A 17,500-nucleotide genomic window follows, 5' to 3' on the forward strand; every position below is an offset into this window, starting at 1 on the left:
TGAGAGAGGAAGGCCAGAGACACATGAGAGAGGAGAGAGAGAGAGACTGAGAGAGAGAGAGAGAGGAGAGAGAGAGATGAGAGAGAGAGAGAGAGAGAGAGAGAGAGAGGGACACAGAGAGGGAGCGGCCCCGCCGACCCCCCTCAGCACCCTTCTTGTGTGTGTGTGTGTGTGTGTGTGTGTGTGTGTGTGTGTGTGTGTGTGTGTGTGTGTGTGTGTGTGTATTTACGCGCAGGGGCCACGTAAATACTGATGACAGAGCCCAGAGGAGGAGGTCCTTTTTTTCTACACCCGACACAGAGAGGCTGACCCCCCCCCCCCCCTCCCAGTCTACCCCCACCCCCGGGAGGAGGTGTGTGTGCAGGGGCCATGCTCAGTCAGGAGGTCCCTTTTGTTTCTACAACCGACACAGAGAGGCTGACCCCCACCTCCCTACCGTCACCCCCGGGAGGAGGTCCTCCTGGGTGAAGGAGGACCAGAAGGTGTGGAGGTGTGTCAGTGTGTCTGAGGACCCTCCTCCACCTGGGGACACTCTGTAGAAGGACAGAGAGCCAGCAGGCCGGTCCAGATACACTCCTACTCTGGTGGAGCCAGCGGGGGGGAGAGGGAGGGCTGTCTCTGTACGGTTGTACCAGGCAGAGTAACGACCATCATAACAATAAAGAACCCAGGACTTGTTGTTCCCTCCAAGCTCGCTGTCACCACCCCCTCCTCTCCTTGTGATTCCTCTGTATGTCACTCCTATAACAACCCCTCCTTCCCACTCTACCTCCCAGTAACAGCGGCCAGTCAGAGTCTCTCTACCCAACACCTGGTGCCAGTAGTCAAATCTGTCTGGGTGATCCGGATACGACTGGACCACTCCAACCCCCGTCACCTTCCTGTTGTCCTCAGACAGAGAGAGGTATCTGTGGGCCGTGTTGGGGTCCAGTGTGAGGTCACAGGCATCTGAGGGAGAACCAGACATGATGAGCTGCTGAACCGCTCTTCATCCTCATCATCATCATCACTAGCACTGTTCTCCTACACTCTGTGTACATATACATAGATATGAACACATACATACATGTACATATGTCAGGGGTTAATCTAAACCGGGAAATGTTTTAATGTTTCAACCCAGCGCCTCCTTGTCGAAAATTTTAAATTACTTAAAATCTCCCGGAATGGAGAGCGAGCGAGCAAGACCGCGCACAGGAGACAGACGTGCTCCTAACCCCGTTCGCATCTGTGTAGCGAGCGCGCAGCACAACAGAGAGGGATCTAGAAACTGTGCATGAGGCAGTGTGCACGTGAGCCTCAGGCGCCTCCTGATTGGCCTGGATCGGTAAGTCAACCAATCAGTTTACAGTGTAGGCGGGCTTTTATCTCTTCTCCCGAACCAAATTTATCAGTTCAGTGAATCTGAGTGTCTGAGAAGAAATTTAAATAATAAAGATAAAGTGTTCTTCCAGCAGGTTCCCGAAGTACGTGTTTTTTTTTCTATATACATTACTGTATGTAATGTTCTGCATCTATGGTAACTTAGCCATTTTGAGTAATTTGGCCTTACTATACGAGTCAACATACTGGTCCTTCACAAGCCTCAGAATGATCCATTTCTACCTCAAATTTTCAAAAGCTCCGCACCGCCCTGCTGATAACCCTGCTGATAACGCCCTGTCCTGTGGACACCTTCCCCCCCGCTCGGTCGCTTTGCTCCCTCTCCATTGATGTTTTCCCCCTTGTGAATTTTTTCTAGAAAAAACCCTGATATGTACACATACATAGATACACACACCTCAGCAATGACGTTATGAACACATCAACAACAATATTATGAAAACATCAACAACAATGTTATGAAAACATCAACAACAGTGTTATGAATACACTCATTCATCACTAGTACTGTTCTCCTGAACATGACATGTGTGGGGGGGGGGGGGGGGTCATGTGATGATAGTTACACTATTGCTACATCAACAACAAACATCTCTCCTTGGATCCAGGACTTACCAAAGACAAGCAGCTCAGCGCTGTGATTGGCCGTGCCAGCGCTGTTGCTCGCCATGCAGCAGACCGTGTTCACGCCGTACCTCCCACCTCTGACGAAGAGGAAGCCCCTCTCCACCCAGGCCTCTGATTGGTCGTCTCTGCCGTCCCTCTCCAGGGGCCTGCCGTTGTGGAGCCACTCTACTGTGGGCTCCGGCGTGCCGCCGGCGTGGCAGGTGTAGCGGGCCGTTTGGCCCACGGGCAACACGTGGGTAGAGGAGTGGAACTCTGTGATGCTGGGGGCCTCCTCCTCCTCCTCCGTGAGCATCACTGAACCTGAAGAAACCAGGAGGAGAGGAGTGAACGTCTACAACACGGATCTAGAGATGCAGCGTCAGACACTGCCTTCACTCTCTCCTGACACCTGTCCACTAGAGGGCGACCCAGGGGATTCACACCCAGTATTCTGGCCTGCCTTTTCATACATGATTGAGTATCACAGCAGTGTCTACAAAGATTACCCAGGGAGGGGAAGTCACTCCACAAAGAGATTAACGGGTCAGGGGCGGAGCTTGAAGAGAAGAACGCCAAACCGTTCAGCAGCTCCAATAGAAACTAGTGCAGGTGAACCCAGAAAGGGTTGAACCTTGTGATCTGACCTCACTAGACCACAATAGAAACCTGACCTCAGTAGACCACAATATAAACCTGACCTTTGTAGACCTAAACACATCCAACAACCTTTCAACTCTTAAAGAGTGTATTTACTGTATCTACGGCACAGAGAACAGAAAGGAGGAACCGTTCTCCACTCATGAACACAAACAAAGTCTACGGACCCTCTTTGTTCCGCTCAGCCTCCAGATGATCCAGGTCTAGGACCTTCTCACAGATCCAGTGGTGCAGTCTGTTACACGGTTCTTCAGACCAGCCGTCCTCCCCTGCTACGACGCAGTCTCTTGCTCCGCCGTCATCGCGTGGTTTAACGTGTCTCCAACTGAGAACCACGAGGAGGAGACAGTGGAGGTCAGTCTGTCACTTTCAGAGAAGAGATGCTGCTGAACAGAGTCTTCAGCCTTACCTTGAGGTCATGGGGGTACCATCCACCCACTTGTGGGTCCCCTCTTTCTCTCGATCACTCAGTCCAATCCAGGAAGTAACCCACCAATCTGCTGACCAACCTGGAAACCTGGTTCTAATAGTAATAGCATCTGTTATCATGACCACAAAGTACACACACACACACACACACACACACACACACACACACACACACACACACACACACACACACACACACACACACACACACACACACACACACACACACACACACACACACACACACACACACACACACACACACACACACACACACACACCAGTTCTTCTCTGCTGTTGATGACCACCAGGTCTGCCTTTCTCTTCTGACAGTCTTCTCTACTGGCCCTCCAGCCCTTCTTAGTAGTAGAAACACGGTAGAGACTCTTGTCGTGAAGCATCCAGCCCTGAAGTGTCAATTCATCTGTTGAATGTAAGAGAACATCCTGAACAAACAGAGAACTGCTTATCTTACGGTCTTCGTTACGGACACACAACCCTGAGACCTGACCTTAACAGACCACATAGAAGCATGACCTCAATAGACGACAATAGAAACCTGACCTTAGTAGACCACAATATGAATCACAGAAGCAGAGGGTGTTTTTGAAATGAATGTTAATGACGCGATTGATTTAATAACTTGGATAAAACCCTCACCGAGTTCATCCAGTAAGTGCTCTCTCCCCTCTATCCAGGGTGACGGTGAGTCTAGGACAGGACAGAGGAATACAGAAGATATGAGCTCTAAAACAGAACGACATTGTCACTAAGCATCACAGGACCCACAGCCAAGCAAACACAAAGTCCATAATTATTAATACTAATAATTAATATTATTAGTATTAATAATATTAATACTAATTAAAATAGCAATAACTACAGTTATCAATATCATTATCGTTGCTATTGTTACAATTATTCATATTAGTTGGCCCAACACAAATTCTAACAAATACAATAATGATCATTATCATTGCTATTATTACAGGTTGAGCGCGCGCATTGCACAGCTCAGCCTCTAGTTGTAATTAAACCCATAGCTATAATGTGGAAACCCCAGTCGATAATGTAACACATTTATGAGCACATAATATAATTACATTTTACCTATAATGTTACAACGTATAACATTTAGGTTCAGCTATAACGTAATGAAGCAAGCATAATAATTTCCTCTCTACGTTATGAAGCAAGCATCTTTTGCCCGCCAACGGAGCTTCATGCCAATTCATTGTGAACCACGGCCGAGATAACCACCGTAGCATGTCTTTACCTGTTGTGGAAGAGGGAGGGACGGCGGAGAACCAGACGCAGTCGGTCCATAATATCGTAATGACCATGGAAGAGGCAGTGAATGAAGTATTGATTAGACAGCGATTTATTAGATACCACCGCTAATAAACCGTTGGAACACACAGGACCGGTAACCCTAGCAACGCCGGTAAACAAACCCCTCGAAGCCCAATCCCGACGCGCTACGGCCGTCCGGAGGCTCACACAGCTTCTGGCCGTAATATTATACATTACATTTATATCATATTATATACTATTATAGATAGAGCTCCGGGAGTGCAAACGGCAACAATCCCTTCTCCTCCATGCTGCGGTTCACCCGGTCGGCACTGCAGGGAACGGTTGGCCGGTTGAAAGCTGATTGGCTGTTACGTTACGTCACTCAGTGGCCACGCTGTTGAACGCTGATTGGCTGTTACGTTACGTCCCTCAGTGGCCACGCTGTTGAAAGCTGATTGGCTGTTACGTTATGTCACTCAGTAGCCGTTGAATGCTGATTGGCTGTCATCACACGAATGTCGCGGTGAAGTTCAAATATTTCAATATCATCCCCATAGATATATATAGAACACTAGATACGCCACGCCCCTCTCAGCCGCGGCACACGGAGCCGCCATCTTGTGTGGGTCTTGAGTAGGTATTCTCAGGGTGTGTTCGAAACCGCCTACTTGCTTACTGCTTACTACCTACTAAATATTTGGCTTACTTCTCGAATCCTTAAATAATAATTGAGTACTCCATTTGAGTAATCGACGTTCAGAAGACCGTCCTTACTTAACCACCTCAGATGACGTGAATCAAATGACGTGTCAATAACCTACCGGCCGGGCGCCGTTAATAAATGTTATAAATAAATATATAAACGTCACGTTTAACGTCACAGTACACCTTCAACCTAAGGATTTGCGGTGATATGTTAAAACAATTATTAAACAATTATTAAAAGCACTGCTGCTGCGGCTCCCCGTTTAGCGCCATTGCTTCCACTGTTCTTTTGAATAGACGCAGTGCATTCTGGGGCAGTTGAGTACGTCTAGTAAGCTAGCGATGCTTACTCAAAATCTTTCCGGAAGTAGAAGACATTCGGATACTACTCGCTTACCTAAACTCGCTTACTAAGTTCTCGCTTACTCAATTTGACGTCATAGTTAGTACGAGTAGTAAGCAAGTACGCGGTTTCGAACACACCCTCAGACTGTCAGACAGCCATAGATGTTCACAGCTCATTTCTCAAAAAAAAACAATGCCAGTTCATTGTGCTGCTTTCAAGTGTGTACACCGTCGTTCAGTACAAACCAGATCAGAGGGAATCACTTTATAATTATATATAGTTATATATAACTATATATATATAGTTACATATATACATATATGTGTGTATATATATATGTGTATATACACACACATATACATATATATATATATACACACTTTTTAACATATAAATGTCATGTGTTAAAAAGTGTGTTTCTTGTATAACATAGAGGAAAAAAAAAAATCTTAAAATCAAACATGGAATATCAACTATGATGTTTTTAGTGTCATCCACTGAGCCATCACCGCTCAAATTTGCTACATCTTTGTATGAATTTTCCATGTGGTGTAATGCACTAGACAGCGGGTTGACCCATTCAAGATTGCCGCCGCGGTGGCCGTCAGCCGACCGGAGCTCAACATTGCCGTGACGTATCTAGTGTTCTATATATATCTATGATCATCCCACTGCAGACACAAATGGGCGTTCTCGTGTGGTGGGGGTTCCCCTTCACGCAGACTGGAACGCCCCCTTCTTATTCTTCGTCGCCTTTCTCGCTGAACTGTATTCAAATGTCAAAGTGTTCTACTCCGAAACCATGTAAATAGTGTTCTAAATAAACTTCCAAAGTTTTTCAAATCTTATTTGGAAAATAACTTCACATGGTGTGTCTTTTCACAATTTATTCGTTACCAGCATTCGTAGTGTTGATCAGCAGTGAAATAGTCTGCCGCTGGGGTTGACAAGTTACCGGACTAATACCCATGCAAGTGAACGGAGCGTTCCACGGCATTGAGAAGACCCGTGTAATAAAGGCCTATAATATTTCTGTTTATGGCATAGATTTCTCCTCAGATTAGCCCAATAAAGCAATGAGACAAAAAGAACACAAACGCTTGATCAAAGGCCCGGCCTTTGATCGAGTCTCTACGTTGAATTTGTATGGAGTCATGTCGCCCCTTCGCGTTTGGTGTGGACGCACCTTCACCTGTGCGACAGGCCTGCTATTCTATAGCAGTAAGATGTTTAAAAAAATAACGTCTAACCTGGGCGAGTCGCGGTGTGTGCGTGTGTGGTCTTACCTGGGCGCGTGTGTCGATGACGGAGCCGTTATGTTTGAAAACATAACGTGTTACCTGGGCGAGTGTCGCTGCGGTGTGTGTGCGTGCGTGTTTGTTCTTACCTGCGCGTGTGTCGATGGCGGAGCCGTTACGGTTAAAACATAACCTCTTACCTGGGCGAGTGTGTCGCTGCCTTTGTATTGGCTAGTGGTGTGTGTGCGTGCGTGTGTGTGTGATTCCGTGTATGTTTGTGCACAGCTGCGTATGTGTGTGGTGTGTTTGTTCGGTGTGTGTGGATGCGGTGTGTATGTGCGTGCTTGCGGTGTATGTATGCGTTTGCGTGTGCTGTGTGTGTGTGAGAGCTGCAGGCTGCTTGGCACGTGCACACTGACCAACTTGAGTAACTGGTGCGACAGGCCTGCTATTATATAGAAGTAAGACTAGAGTGTCCGTGTGTGCGTTGCCTGCGCTCAACCTCTAGTAGTTTTTAAACCCATAGCTAATAATATGAAACTGCCCGTTCAGCACGGAGGCAGAACGGGTAGAACTCATCGCCATCATCTTAAATGTTACTGTCGATATTCTATTTAATTTCTGAGCGCATAATGTAATATAATTAAATATTAAAAAAAAGAATTGCCTATAATGTTACAACGTATAATATATTGGTTCACCTATAACGTAACGAAGCAAGCATAACAATTTTCTCCTAACTTCATGAAGCAAGCATAATATTTTTAAGTTTGCCGTATTTGTATATCAGAAGATTCGACCCTGAGGGTTTTTCACACTTGATGCTTTATCTGCGGGCATCGATGTCGTTCAGACATCAGCAGAATCTAGGGGGGTGGGCTTGCAAAGGGCGGGATTGGACGCATGGTCGAAGTTCGCAAGAGGCGGGATAAGTGCGGCCGCTGACACTGTAGTTTGTTTTGGTTTGACCGCAGACAGCACGGAGGCAGAACGGGCAGAACTCATCGCCATCATCTTAAATGTTACTGCAACGATGCATCATATATATTCTGTTGCATTCACAACATCCGAAGAATCGATCAATGAAAGATTAGAGCATGAGTTAGAGACAAATTCAAGAAAAGACGAAGAAGAAGGGTGTCGCGAACGATACTGGAGAAGGAGAGTGTATTTTATTGCTTAAAGGTCCCATGGCATGAAAATCTCCCTTTATGAGGTTTTCTAACATTAATATGAGTTCCCCTAGCCTGCCTATCGTCTCCCAGTGGCTAAAACTTGCGTTCGGTGTAAAACGAGCACTAGGTATCCTGCTCGCCTCTAAAAAAAATGGAAGCTAAGGGGCGCTGATTTGTAATGTGGCCCCATATGGGCGTCATAAGGGGCCAAGTTACCTCCCCTTTCTCTGACTGGCCCGCCCAGAAAATTCGGCCTGCCAATCGGACAATGAGCTACGACCATGCGAGCGCCACATGTGTGGTGCTTTGTAGTTTGGATAACCGTTCTGCTTTGATGCTATGGCGCATAAAACGTCGGTTCTTTGACGTCCCTAGTAATTCCACAACCAGACTGTAGTTGGGGTTATCTCCGCCATGGTTGAGAAGGAATTGGGGGAAAGGAACTTTGGCTTTGACTCCCTGAAGTACATGAACCATGACATTGAGGAGAAAGGGATTGATTGTTGTATGCTTCGTCATTGCGATACATCCACTGTAAGCAGAGCGCATGGTACCTTGGCCTCAAGCTGCTCAGGGCCACACCCCCACCCTCCTTCTTGACCCGCCTCTCTCCTCCTCATTTGCATTAAAGCTACTGACACAGAAACGGCACATTTGGGGAAAGCTCAATGTGCGACTGCCCGTAGTGGCTGTAATTCTGCACCACGGCTGAATTTCAGGAACATCTTCAAATACTGTGTTTGGGGCCCACTAATACCTATATTAAAGCATCCATGAAGTAGCATGCCATGGGACCTTTAATTTCCCATAGCACAAACACTGGGACAAATGCAGTTGATTTCTTGTTTAAACAGGGTAAGAAAACAGGGAGTGGAAGGATGCGACCATATAATGTTCAGCTAACTGTTGGGGGATTTGTTTAATGGAAAGTGTAGTAGACTATGCATGCAAATCAATCATTCAATAGCTTTTACTGTTATTCAGGGCTCAAAGTGCATTGATACAAAAAAAAATGCATGGCAACTACTATTGGTTAGTTGGAAATAATAATAACAAACAGCTGAAAAATGTGTTCATGTTACAACAGCTAAGGCAGCAACCTACCTAACTTTCGTGAACTAAAGCACAGGCTTGTGTGGGGGGGGGGGGGAGGGTGAGGGGGGGGGGGGGGGTGTGAGGGCTAGATTACAGATTGTGGCTACCTGACGTGAGAGATGTTTTTTTTTTCTTAACAGAAGAATGCGTCATTGAGATTAAACATCTCTTCAAGTGATCTGGCCAAGACAAGCAGCAGTAGCCTACAGTCACACATAGCCTACACATAAAACATAAGAAAAATAAAACAGCTAATACAGTCGGCAGGGGGGAGGGGGGATTTCAATATCACAAGACATTTCTGGAGCCTCAAGGAGATGGAGAATGTTTAAAGAAAAATAAGGTTTTGCAAAAAAGTGTCTTTGATGGACATAAGGCTCAGGTGGGAGAGTGTGTCGACGGCGGGGCTGTTATCTCAATCTTGCCGTTGTCTTGAAACATCTGCATCCGCGTGTGTGCAGTGTGTGTATGCACGTGCATGTGTGTGCGTGTGTGTGTGCATGTGTGTGTGGTGTGTGTGTAGGCGGTGTCCTGCGCTGCCCTTGTCTTGAAACGCCTGCATCAGCACGCCCGTGTGTGCAGTGTGTGTGCATGTGCGTGTGTGTTCGTGCACGTGTGTGTGGATTGTTTGTGTGTGTGTATGCTGTGTTTATGGGTGTGCGTGCGGTGTATGTGTGCTAACCGTATTATTATCACTAAATCTAACAAAAACAATATTTAACATTATCATTGCTATTAATACAATCAATGATATGATTACTGTATTGTAATTCTATTCAGGAGGATAGGATTTAGACTCACTGAAGCGCAGGGAGATGAGGAGAATACTCAGCAGTCCGATGCTCACAATGACAGTGATGTGAAACCATAGAGCTGTTTAGGAGTAGGACACACACACACACACACACACACACACACACACACACACACACACACACACACACACACACACACACACACACACACACACACACACACACACACACACACACACACACACACACACACACACACACACACGGTCACTTTGGCTAAAAAAAAATCTAAACATAAATCTTAAATGTATTTGGAGGAAATCATACTTTTTTGGATCATTGTTTTGGACTGGATTATTTCTTTTAAATTCTCTATAAAAGGGGCACCTACCAAATCTTCTCTTCTTGGTCTCCTCCCGGTCCGAGATGGTGACCATTGTTACTCTCTGACGGCTTCCACGGCGTCTGGACTTAGCCTTCTTCTTTGCTCTACCAGCTGGTAAAACAACGTCACTTGTTTTCATTCTGACCAATTATCAGCTTGCACTCTGATACCATCAGTGTAAGGAAATGTTTTTCTTCGACTGCACACAGACTCACAAACGCACTCAAGCACACACACACGGACACACAGAGTAATGTACACACTGATATATTCATACTGCGTGGCTGTCATTCACAGTCCAGACTCCCTACGGTCTGCAGAATCCCTCCCCGTCTTGAAGAAACACCTGAAGACCTCTACTGAGAACACCTCAGTAAGTGATGACTGGTACTGTGGCTCTCGTGTTTAGAACACACTTAAGCAGAGCAAGTACTGGTCTCTAGCATGCATGTTATTATTCCCTCATTATTGTCATATACGCGCACATAGTTATACAGTAATACACACAGAATCACATACGTACACACACAGTAATGGAGGGGGGACAACATGTGGCCTGCGTGTCACCAGGGTCTTTCACATCGGCCCACGCAGAAAATATGGGGACATGTTTTGTGGGATAATTTAAGATATGTTCATATGAATGACAAACTTTATAGAATTATGTTAAATTCATAAGTACACCTGATATCACTTCAGTTAAATGAGCAGCCATTATTAAAAGACAAAATTGTTGATTACATAAACCATAGTCACTCTAATTTCACGTTGCACTACCATTAATAATAAGTCATGAAAAAACTAAACTTGTGTTCTGCTCCCTAAAGTTACTCTGCACTCTGTTCCACGTATATAACGGACATATATCATAAAACACACAACTACTTGAGATGCCTATCAGTAGTCCGTAACTCATGGGCGTAATCACACGTATAGGAAGGTTAATGTGAGCTTTTTGTCTCGAACACACACATGTCGTTAATTAGGAGAATAAATCTGTCTGTAGGGTCGCTGGTTCATCAGGTCGGTCCCTTTGGCTAAAAACGTTTTCTAAAAGTACATTTCAAATGTATGCAGATGAAAAGACGTTTTTTTAATGGATTATCTATTTTAACTCCTCTCTAAAGGGCACCTACCAAATCTTCTCTTGCGCTCCCTCCGGTCCAAAGACGTGTCCTCAGGTTCCTCAGAGAGTCCAGGGTCCGGTTCAGAGATGGTAGCCATGGTTCCTCCCTGACAGCTTCAGATACGTCTGCTCTCAGGAGTCGGTTCTGCTATATCAGCTGGAAAAAACACGTTGCATGTTTTAATTCTGAGGAGTCGTCAGCCTGCAATCTGATATCATCAGTGTCAGGAAGTGACAGTGGTGACACTCTTATCAGAGTGAAGACACTCTTATCAGATGTCTTCAGTTGACACACGGACTCCTGCAAGCACAAACAGACACAAGATTATTTTTCATTGAATATAAATACACAACGTACATAGGTATAACATAGGGTTATGGCTGTTTTAGTGATGTGGTTGACATGGTGTGAATTATTGCAACTGTTTGTTCGTCTGAATTCTGCATTCTCCGTTCGCAAACAACATGAACAATTATTACTATTGTAAAATGACAATCGGAAGAGTGACTTTTGTGCCATGACAAGTGAAAGGTAAATGTACTTATCCCAGGAGCAAGGCCTCATAAACACACGCACACACAATCACACACACACACACACACACACACACACACACACACACACACACACACACACACACACACACACACACACACACACACACACACACCTTTGCTGTTGTGCAAGCTGTGATGGACACTTGTAGACCAACACTATTCTCAATTCAGTCCATACTAATTTTATTTTCAGTAAAATATTTACAAGCCAGGGCAACATGTTATTGTTCGGCTGTTGGGGGAAACTAGAATAGATCTCACTGAACCAGATAATCTTAACCAGATCTATTCAACAAGCTATTTTGTATTGCAAGAGAATATCATCAAACTATCATCATTATCCTTTATAACAAGGCTAATATAGTTATGGGAATGAAGGATAATAAAAAATCAAGCTGTTGAGAATTATTTTATTAAACCTTCATTATAAGGCTTACATACTAATAGCAATGAAGAAACTTATTTATCTTCATTTCCTCCTTTGCACCGCTGCATATCCAGATACGTAGAGCTATAGGACGCTACACCCTTGCCTAGTTATCTGTGGTCTGTGTGTGTGTGTGTGTGTGTGTGTGTGTGTGTGTGTGTGTGTGTGTGTGTGTGTGTGTGTGTGTGTGTGTGTGTGTGTGTGTGTGTGTGTGTGTGTGTGTGTGTGTGTGTGTGGGTGTGTGTGTGGTGTGTGGTGTGTGGTGTGTGTGTGTATTTCACAATATATTCTCAGCCATGGCAACATGTCTGTATTTGGGGGGATGGCTCTGTGGGGGAAACTCCCCGGCCGTCCGAGCAGCCTTGAAACACCACATCCCCATCAGGTCAAACAGTTTAGAACGCCCTGGACCAGAGATCTGAAGGGCTTCACAGGCCGCTTCTTAAAGGACGCCCCCTGACCCTAGCCCCCCAAAGGGCAGGAAAACCCCCCCTAATGTCAGGGAACCTGGAGAAGGAACCCAGAAGAGGGGTCCCTCTCCAGGGATGGTAGGAGTGCAATAGGAGACGTAATAAAGTGCAGATGTAATGGTAGCATAACAAGTGCTATCTGAGAGATATCCTCTATCTATCGATATCTCTTGTCTTTATAGTGTAACACCTAAAAGCCGTTGCTTTAGTTATTTCATGATTTTGTTTTATATGTACTTAAAGGATTTTTGCACTTTTGGTGTACATCTTCATCGTTGAAGGCCCTGACTGTAAGTAGAATCGAAGCACTTACTGACCCACTTTACACACGAGAGAGAGAGAGAGAGAGAGAGAGAGAGAGAGAGAGAGAGAGAGAGAGAGAGAGAGAGAGAGAGAGAGAGAGAGAGGAAGGGTTCCCACACCTGTTGCTCGTTGACCAATCAGTGGTCATCAGGTTAACGGACGCTCACTCTGATCCACCGTGTCGTCCAATCACAGGGAGAGGGTTGGGCTCACAGAGGGAAGATTGCATTGGGAATCGGGAACTGGGAAGAGTGTGTGTGTAAGTTGTGCATGAGAAAGAGTGCGTGTGAGCTTGTTTGTGTGTGTGCGATAAGTGCGTGTGAGTGAGTGAGTGAGTGAGAGGATTTAAACAGTTATTGCTCAGAGCCAATGTGATTGAGAGGAGGGATATTGCTGCTTTAGTGATGTGGTTGACATGGTGTGAATTATTGCAACTGTTTGCTCGTCTGAATTCTGCATTCTCCGTTCGCAAAAAACATGAACAATTATCACCATTGTAAAATGACACATTTTTACTCGGAAAAGTGACTTTTGTGCCTGGACAAGAGAAAGGTAAATGTACTTATCTGAGGGACAAGGCCTCATGAAAAAGTTAATGTTGACACGCACACACACACACACACACAAACACACACACACACATACACCTTTGCAGTTGTGAAAGCTGTGATTGACACTTGCAGACCAACACTATTCTCATTTCAGTCCATACAAATTTTATTTAAAGTAAAATATTTACAAGCTAGGGCAACGTGTTTATGTTCAGCTGTATGGCTCTGTTGGGGGAAACCAGAATAGATCTCACCGAACCAGATAATCTGAACCAGATCTATACCACAAGCTATTTTGTTTTGTGTATTTTATATAGTTATGTAAGTCTCATATAGTTATATATATATAAGGATAATAAAAAATCTAGCTGTTGAGAACTATTTTATTAAACCTTTTATTAAAGCTTACATACTAATAGTTATGAAGAAACATATTTATCTTCAGATCTTCATTTCCTCTCCTCTACACCCTGAGTCTTGTTATCTGTGGTCTGTGTGTGTGTGTGTGTGTGTGTGTGTGTGTGTGTGTGTGTGTGTGTGTGTGTGTGTGTGTGTGTGTGTGTGTGTGTGTGTGTGTGTGTGTGTGTGTGTGTGTGTGTGTGTGTGTGTGTGTGTGGTCTTGTGTTTATTTCCATGTCATCATAATAATTATTGAGTGTATTTCACAATATATTCTCAGCCATGGCAACATGTCTGTATTTGGGGGGATGGCTCTGTGGGGGAAACTCCCCGGCCGTCCGAGCAGCCTTGAAACACCACATCCCCATCAGGTCAAACAGGTTAGAACGCCCTGGACCAGAGATCTGAAGGGCTTCACAGGCCGCTTCTTAAAGGACGCCCCCTGACCCTAGCCCCCCAAAGTGCAGGGAAACCCCCCCAAATGTCAGGGAACCTGGATACAGGGTTACCATGGCGGCGCCCGGTGTGGCTGCGGCCAAGCCGGCTCCCGATAAAAATGTGTGTTTTATGTTAAATGTACCGTCAAAATCGTCTTCAAAAATCGCGTACAACAGGAGTACACTACTGGGACTTAGAAACAACAACAGCACAAAGGATATGTCCGGAGTTAACTTCGCCTCGGATCGCGAAACTCTTCTCGGTCTAGGAATAATGTCCCGTGACAACGGACCCTCCGTGACAGCGGGCTCCCCCGCCCCCACCAACCGAAACTGGAAGCAGCTGATGCGGCAGCGGAGGCCGAGCACAGGACGGAGGATAAGGCGAGGTTGCCGAGCCGGCATCACACACCGCTTGAAAAGAAACCCTCACAAAACAGCACTACCATCTATTCTCCTATCGAACGTCCGCTCGTTAGAAAACAAAATGGATTATCTCAAGCTGGATTTAACCACACATAGAAACGTAAGAGAATGCAACGCGATCATCCTAACCGAGACGTGGCTTCACAACAACGTTCCGGACAGCGTAATTAAACTGGATGGGTTTACAACATTCCGCGCTGACAGAAACCACGCCAGCACGGGTAAATCTCGAGGAGGTGGTGTGTGCATTTATATCAATAACAACTGGTGTACAAACGCAGCAGTCATTACAAGTCACTGCTCAGAGAACATTGAGTTTTTAACCCTCAACTGCCGTCCATTCTACCTGCCGCGTGAATTCAATACCGTCAACATCACAGCTGTTTACCTTCCCCCCAGCGCCAACACAAAGGAGGCACTCTCCATTCTGTACAAGTCTGTGAGTACACTACAAAACACACACCCGGACTCGGTCTGCGTAATCGCTGGCGATTTTAATCAGGCCAAATTGAAAACAGTAATGCCACACTATCACAAGTGTGTGAACTTTGCAACAAGGGGAGAGAACACACTTGACCAGGTCTACATCAACATCAGACAGGCCTTCAGAGCTGTTCCCCACCCCCACCTGGGTTCATCAGACCATCTCTCTGTTATGCTAATCCCAGCCTACAGACCTCTGTTGACGAGAAGCAAGCCAACTGTGAAACAGATCAGGGCCTGGCCAGAGGGCTCCACAGCAGCTCTACAGGACTGTTTTGAATGCACAGACTGTTCGGTTTTCAGGGAGGCGGCCACCACCAACCAGGACGTCAACCTCACCGAATACACAGACTCTGTAACTGGATACATAACAAAATGCATGGAAGATGTAACCGTCACCAAGGACATTACAGTGAGAGCAAACGAAAAACCCTGGTTCACCAGGGAGGTACGTGAGCTCCTGAGGGCACGCAACATTGCTTTCAAGTCTGGGGACAAGGAGGCCCTCAAGTCTGCCAGGTCCAACTTGCACCGGGGCGTGAGAGCAGCCAAGCGTGCATATGGACAAAAAATAAACTCATACTTATCTGACACAAAGGACCCAAGACGCCTGTGGCAAGGCATCCAGTCAGTCATAGACTACAAACCATCCCCCCCACCGTGTGAGGACAACACAGACTTCCTCAACTCACTCAACACCTTCTTCAGCCGGTTTGAAGAAAATAACACCACAACACCCAAAAAAAAACCCGTAAACCCTGACAGCACAACACTTCAACTGGACCCAGCGGACGTGAGGACGACCCTACTCAAGGTGAACCCCAGGAAAGCTGCAGGTCCTGACAACATACCCGGGCGTGTGCTCAGAGACTGTGCAGACTCACTCACCGACGTCCTCACAGACATCTACAACACCTCTCTGAACCAAGCCATCATACCAGCAAGTTTCAAAGCTACCACCATCGTACCACTACCCAAGAAGTCACCAGTATCATCACTGAACGACTACAGACCCATAGCACTCACCCCCATCATGATGAAGTGCTTTGAGAGACTGGTAAAGGCCCACCTAACATCCACCCTCCCCACTACTCTGGATCCATACCAATTTGCCTACCGCCCCAAGCGCTCCACTGATGACGCCATAGCAACAGCACTCCACCTCTGCCTGGCTCATCTGGAGAATAAAAACAGTCACGCACGGATGTTGTTCATAGACTTCAGCTCTGCGTTCAACACCGTCATCCCCCAACATCTGGTGGACAAGCTGAATAAAATAGGCATCAGCACTTCACTGTGCAACTGGCTGCTGGACTTTCTTACTAACAGACCGCAGACAGTCAGAGTCGGAAACAACTCCTCAGCGACCACCATCATAAACACGGGGGTGCCGCAAGGATGTGTGCTATCCCCCCTGCTGTTCACGCTGATGACCCACGACTGCTGTGCCAAATTTGAAACGAATCACATCATCAAATTTGCAGATGACACAACAGTGGTGGGCCTCATCAAAGACAATGATGACTCAGCATACAGAGAGGAGGTACAGCTACTCATCAACTGGTGTGAGAGGAACAATCTGCTTCTCAACGTCAACAAAACAAAATAAATTACTGTAGACTTCAGGAAGGAACAACCAACACACATCCCACTCATCATCAACGGCAGTGCAGTAGAGTCTGTGAAAAGCACAAAGTTCCTGGGAGTGCACATCACGAATGACCTCTCATGGACTACCAACACCACCGCGCTGGTCAAGAAGGCGCAGACACGACTCTACTTCCTGAGAAGGATGAGAAGAGCTGACCTCCCCACTTCTGCCCTCACCACCTTCTTCAGAGGTGCTATTGAGAGCATCCTGACCAGCAACGTCTCTGTCTGGCATGGCAGCTGTCTAGCTGCAGACAAGAAGGCACTGCAGAGGGTGGTGAGGACAGCAGAAAAGATCATCAGGTCACCCCTACCAGCCATTCAGGAGCTGTACACTTCACACTGTTCCAAGCGGGCAATGAACATCATCAAAGACACAACTCATCCAGCACACAGTCTGTTCTCCCTTCTACCATCAGGGAAGCGGTACCGCAGCCTGCGGTCCCGCACAAGCAGACTGAGTAACAGCTTCTTTCCACAAGCCATCAGACTCATCAACACACTGAAGAAAACCACATGAACTTCACCATGTCACTGGCACTTTACTGTTGCACTTTACTTTACTGTTGCACCTTGTGACCACTGATTGTACTTCTGCTG

General features: G+C 46.1%; 1 protein-coding gene, 2 long non-coding RNA genes and 1 pseudogene across 3 annotated transcripts in view; 1 reads left to right on the plus strand and 3 right to left on the minus strand.

The window, feature by feature from the left end:
• LOC130376144 (basic proline-rich protein-like) overlaps positions 1 to 17,500 on the plus strand; it is a 175,953-nt pseudogene that overhangs the window by 148,410 nt on the left and 10,043 nt on the right.
• On the minus strand, positions 378 to 3,125 carry LOC130376105 (neoverrucotoxin subunit beta-like). The gene is made up of 4 exons (XM_056583331.1): positions 3,056 to 3,125; positions 2,814 to 2,971; positions 1,999 to 2,310; positions 378 to 948 (listed from the first exon to the last, which is right to left on the minus strand). Exons 1-4 carry the CDS (start codon positions 3,064 to 3,066, stop codon positions 398 to 400), a joined length of 1,032 nt encoding a protein of 343 aa, XP_056439306.1. The 5' UTR covers positions 3,067 to 3,125; the 3' UTR covers positions 378 to 397.
• LOC130376117 (uncharacterized) lies at positions 3,133 to 8,965 on the minus strand. Its single transcript, XR_008893953.1, has 4 exons — positions 4,352 to 8,965; positions 3,736 to 3,786; positions 3,357 to 3,499; positions 3,133 to 3,169 (listed from the first exon to the last, which is right to left on the minus strand). It is a non-coding gene; the product is annotated as an uncharacterized LOC130376117 (long non-coding RNA).
• Positions 9,008 to 17,500, minus strand: part of LOC130376111 (uncharacterized) — a 17,068-nt gene continuing 8,575 nt past the window's right edge. Inside the window, exons 2-4 of the long non-coding RNA XR_008893948.1 lie at positions 11,207 to 11,353; positions 10,077 to 10,181; positions 9,008 to 9,803 (exon numbers count right to left, since the gene is read on the minus strand). This is a non-coding gene — a long non-coding RNA (uncharacterized LOC130376111). The remainder of the gene's footprint in view (positions 9,804 to 10,076; positions 10,182 to 11,206; positions 11,354 to 17,500) is intronic.

Source organism: Gadus chalcogrammus, chromosome 22 (assembly GCF_026213295.1).
Source record: "Gadus chalcogrammus isolate NIFS_2021 chromosome 22, NIFS_Gcha_1.0, whole genome shotgun sequence".
In the NCBI taxonomy this organism is placed as follows: Eukaryota; Metazoa; Chordata; class Actinopteri; order Gadiformes; family Gadidae; genus Gadus; species Gadus chalcogrammus.